The sequence below is a fragment of the Triticum aestivum genome, chromosome 4B (assembly GCF_018294505.1).
Source record: "Triticum aestivum cultivar Chinese Spring chromosome 4B, IWGSC CS RefSeq v2.1, whole genome shotgun sequence".
Lineage (NCBI taxonomy): Eukaryota > Viridiplantae > Streptophyta > Magnoliopsida > Poales > Poaceae > Triticum > Triticum aestivum.
The window spans coordinates 585951874-585953425 of record NC_057804.1 but is presented as its reverse complement, the minus strand read 5'-3'; the positions used below and the strand labels follow the sequence as shown (position 1 = coordinate 585953425).

At 46.3% G+C, this 1552-nt stretch overlaps 1 protein-coding gene across 2 annotated transcripts in view; it reads right to left on the bottom strand.

Annotated features, from left to right (window-relative positions):
• The window catches only part of LOC123093420 (metal transporter Nramp5), a 5368-nt gene that overhangs the window by 2801 nt on the left and 1015 nt on the right, over nt 1–1552 (bottom strand). For both annotated transcript variants that reach the window (XM_044515388.1, XM_044515389.1), the window contains exons 4-7: nt 1374–1452; nt 1186–1290; nt 315–606; nt 34–103 (exon numbers count right to left, since the gene is read on the bottom strand). In XM_044515388.1, coding sequence (XP_044371323.1) covers nt 34–103; nt 315–606; nt 1186–1290; nt 1374–1452 — 546 coding nt within the window. The remainder of the gene's footprint in view (nt 1–33; nt 104–314; nt 607–1185; nt 1291–1373; nt 1453–1552) is intronic.

The window sequence follows — 1552 nt, the reverse complement described above, 5'->3', positions numbered from 1 at the left end:
CCCAGCTATAGAACAATTTGTGAAGGAACCAACCTTGATTCCTCTTACTGATGACGGCGTCTTCCTGGACAGCACCAACGCCGAATGCAAGAACAAGTTGTGACTGTACTCGAACAAAATGAGCAACCATGTTTAATTAGTTAGCCACTCTAGTAAATACTCCCTCCGTCCGGAAATACTTGTCGGCGGAATGGATGTATTTAGACGTATTTTAATTCTAGATACATCCATTTTCATGCATTTTTCCGACAAGTATTTCCGGACGGAGGGAGTAACATTTTCATAGTTGATAGTTTTTAGCAATCCACACTCACGGCATGACTAGTGCTCCAAGGAGGGCGATGGCGTCGCCGGTGGCACCGTTCCCCTTGAGCTTGGGAATGAACAGCCCCTTGAGGACCTCCTTCGCCGGAGGCTTCACTATGCTCAGCTCTCCGAAGAAGCACGCCGCCATGACGAAAACCAGCATGGAGATCAGAAACTCGAGCTTGCGCACACCGTATCTTTGTAGGCCAAGAAGGAGGAGCGTGCTGGAGCCGGTGATGAGAACCCCGATCCACACAGGGATGCGGAACAAGAGGTAGAAAGCGAAGGCCGTCCCGATCACTACGCAAACAAACAAGTTAACCCATCGATTTCGTAAGAAACTTAGAATACGTGCATGTTATTATAGATTACTACTAGATTGTTGTTGCTATTTTCAACCGATGCCGTCATTCCACCGCAAAAAAACAAAAGTAAAAAAACTTGTTTTCGTCGTCGCTACATAGTGTTCTTAGCAAAAGTCAATAGAGCAGGTCAGTGACAAAGTAATTCATTTATGTAGACCAGTTCAGCATATTGACTCCACCATGTGCATACTTGCTATTAGTGTTGTTAGTGAGCGAGATATGGTTAATTAACATTCATATATGGTTAGCAAACGGTTGACTAAGGACAAGAAGATAGGGAGGAAAGAATGCCGTCCATGTGGGGTTAGCAACTGGACGGAACGTGGGGGCCGGGACACTTGGCCTTATATATGCTGTCGTGTGATTCCGGTAGCTAGCTATCAGTGAGCTTGATCATGACGACAGGGTCAAATATATATGTCACTGAGACGCCAACTTTGTGATGAGCATTATTGGCAGCATATTGATTTCCCCGCAAAAAAATAAAAGAAAAAGATGGCATGCTGATTCAAACCTTCCGGGATATCGGCGGCGATCACCGCCACCTCCGCAAGAAGCCAGAGGCAGATCATCACCGGCTTCGGATACTCGCTCTTGCATATCTCGGCGAGATGCTTTCCTGCACGCGGGCGATCGAGTTAGCTAGCGCAAGTGGCATTTTGTTTTGTATGTTGTGGTTGGCGTTGTGAACTTTTAATATACCTGTAACCACGCCAAGGTTAGCTGCTAGTGACTGTATGATCAGTGCGAAGACGAGGCCAATCAGAATCACCCAGAGGAGCTGCAAGCACACAATCGACAGGACAAAGCAAAAGACAGAAGTGCCAATTAGTCTCTCAACTCCTTTTGGTTTTGGGATGAGTTGGAAACGGTGAAAACTT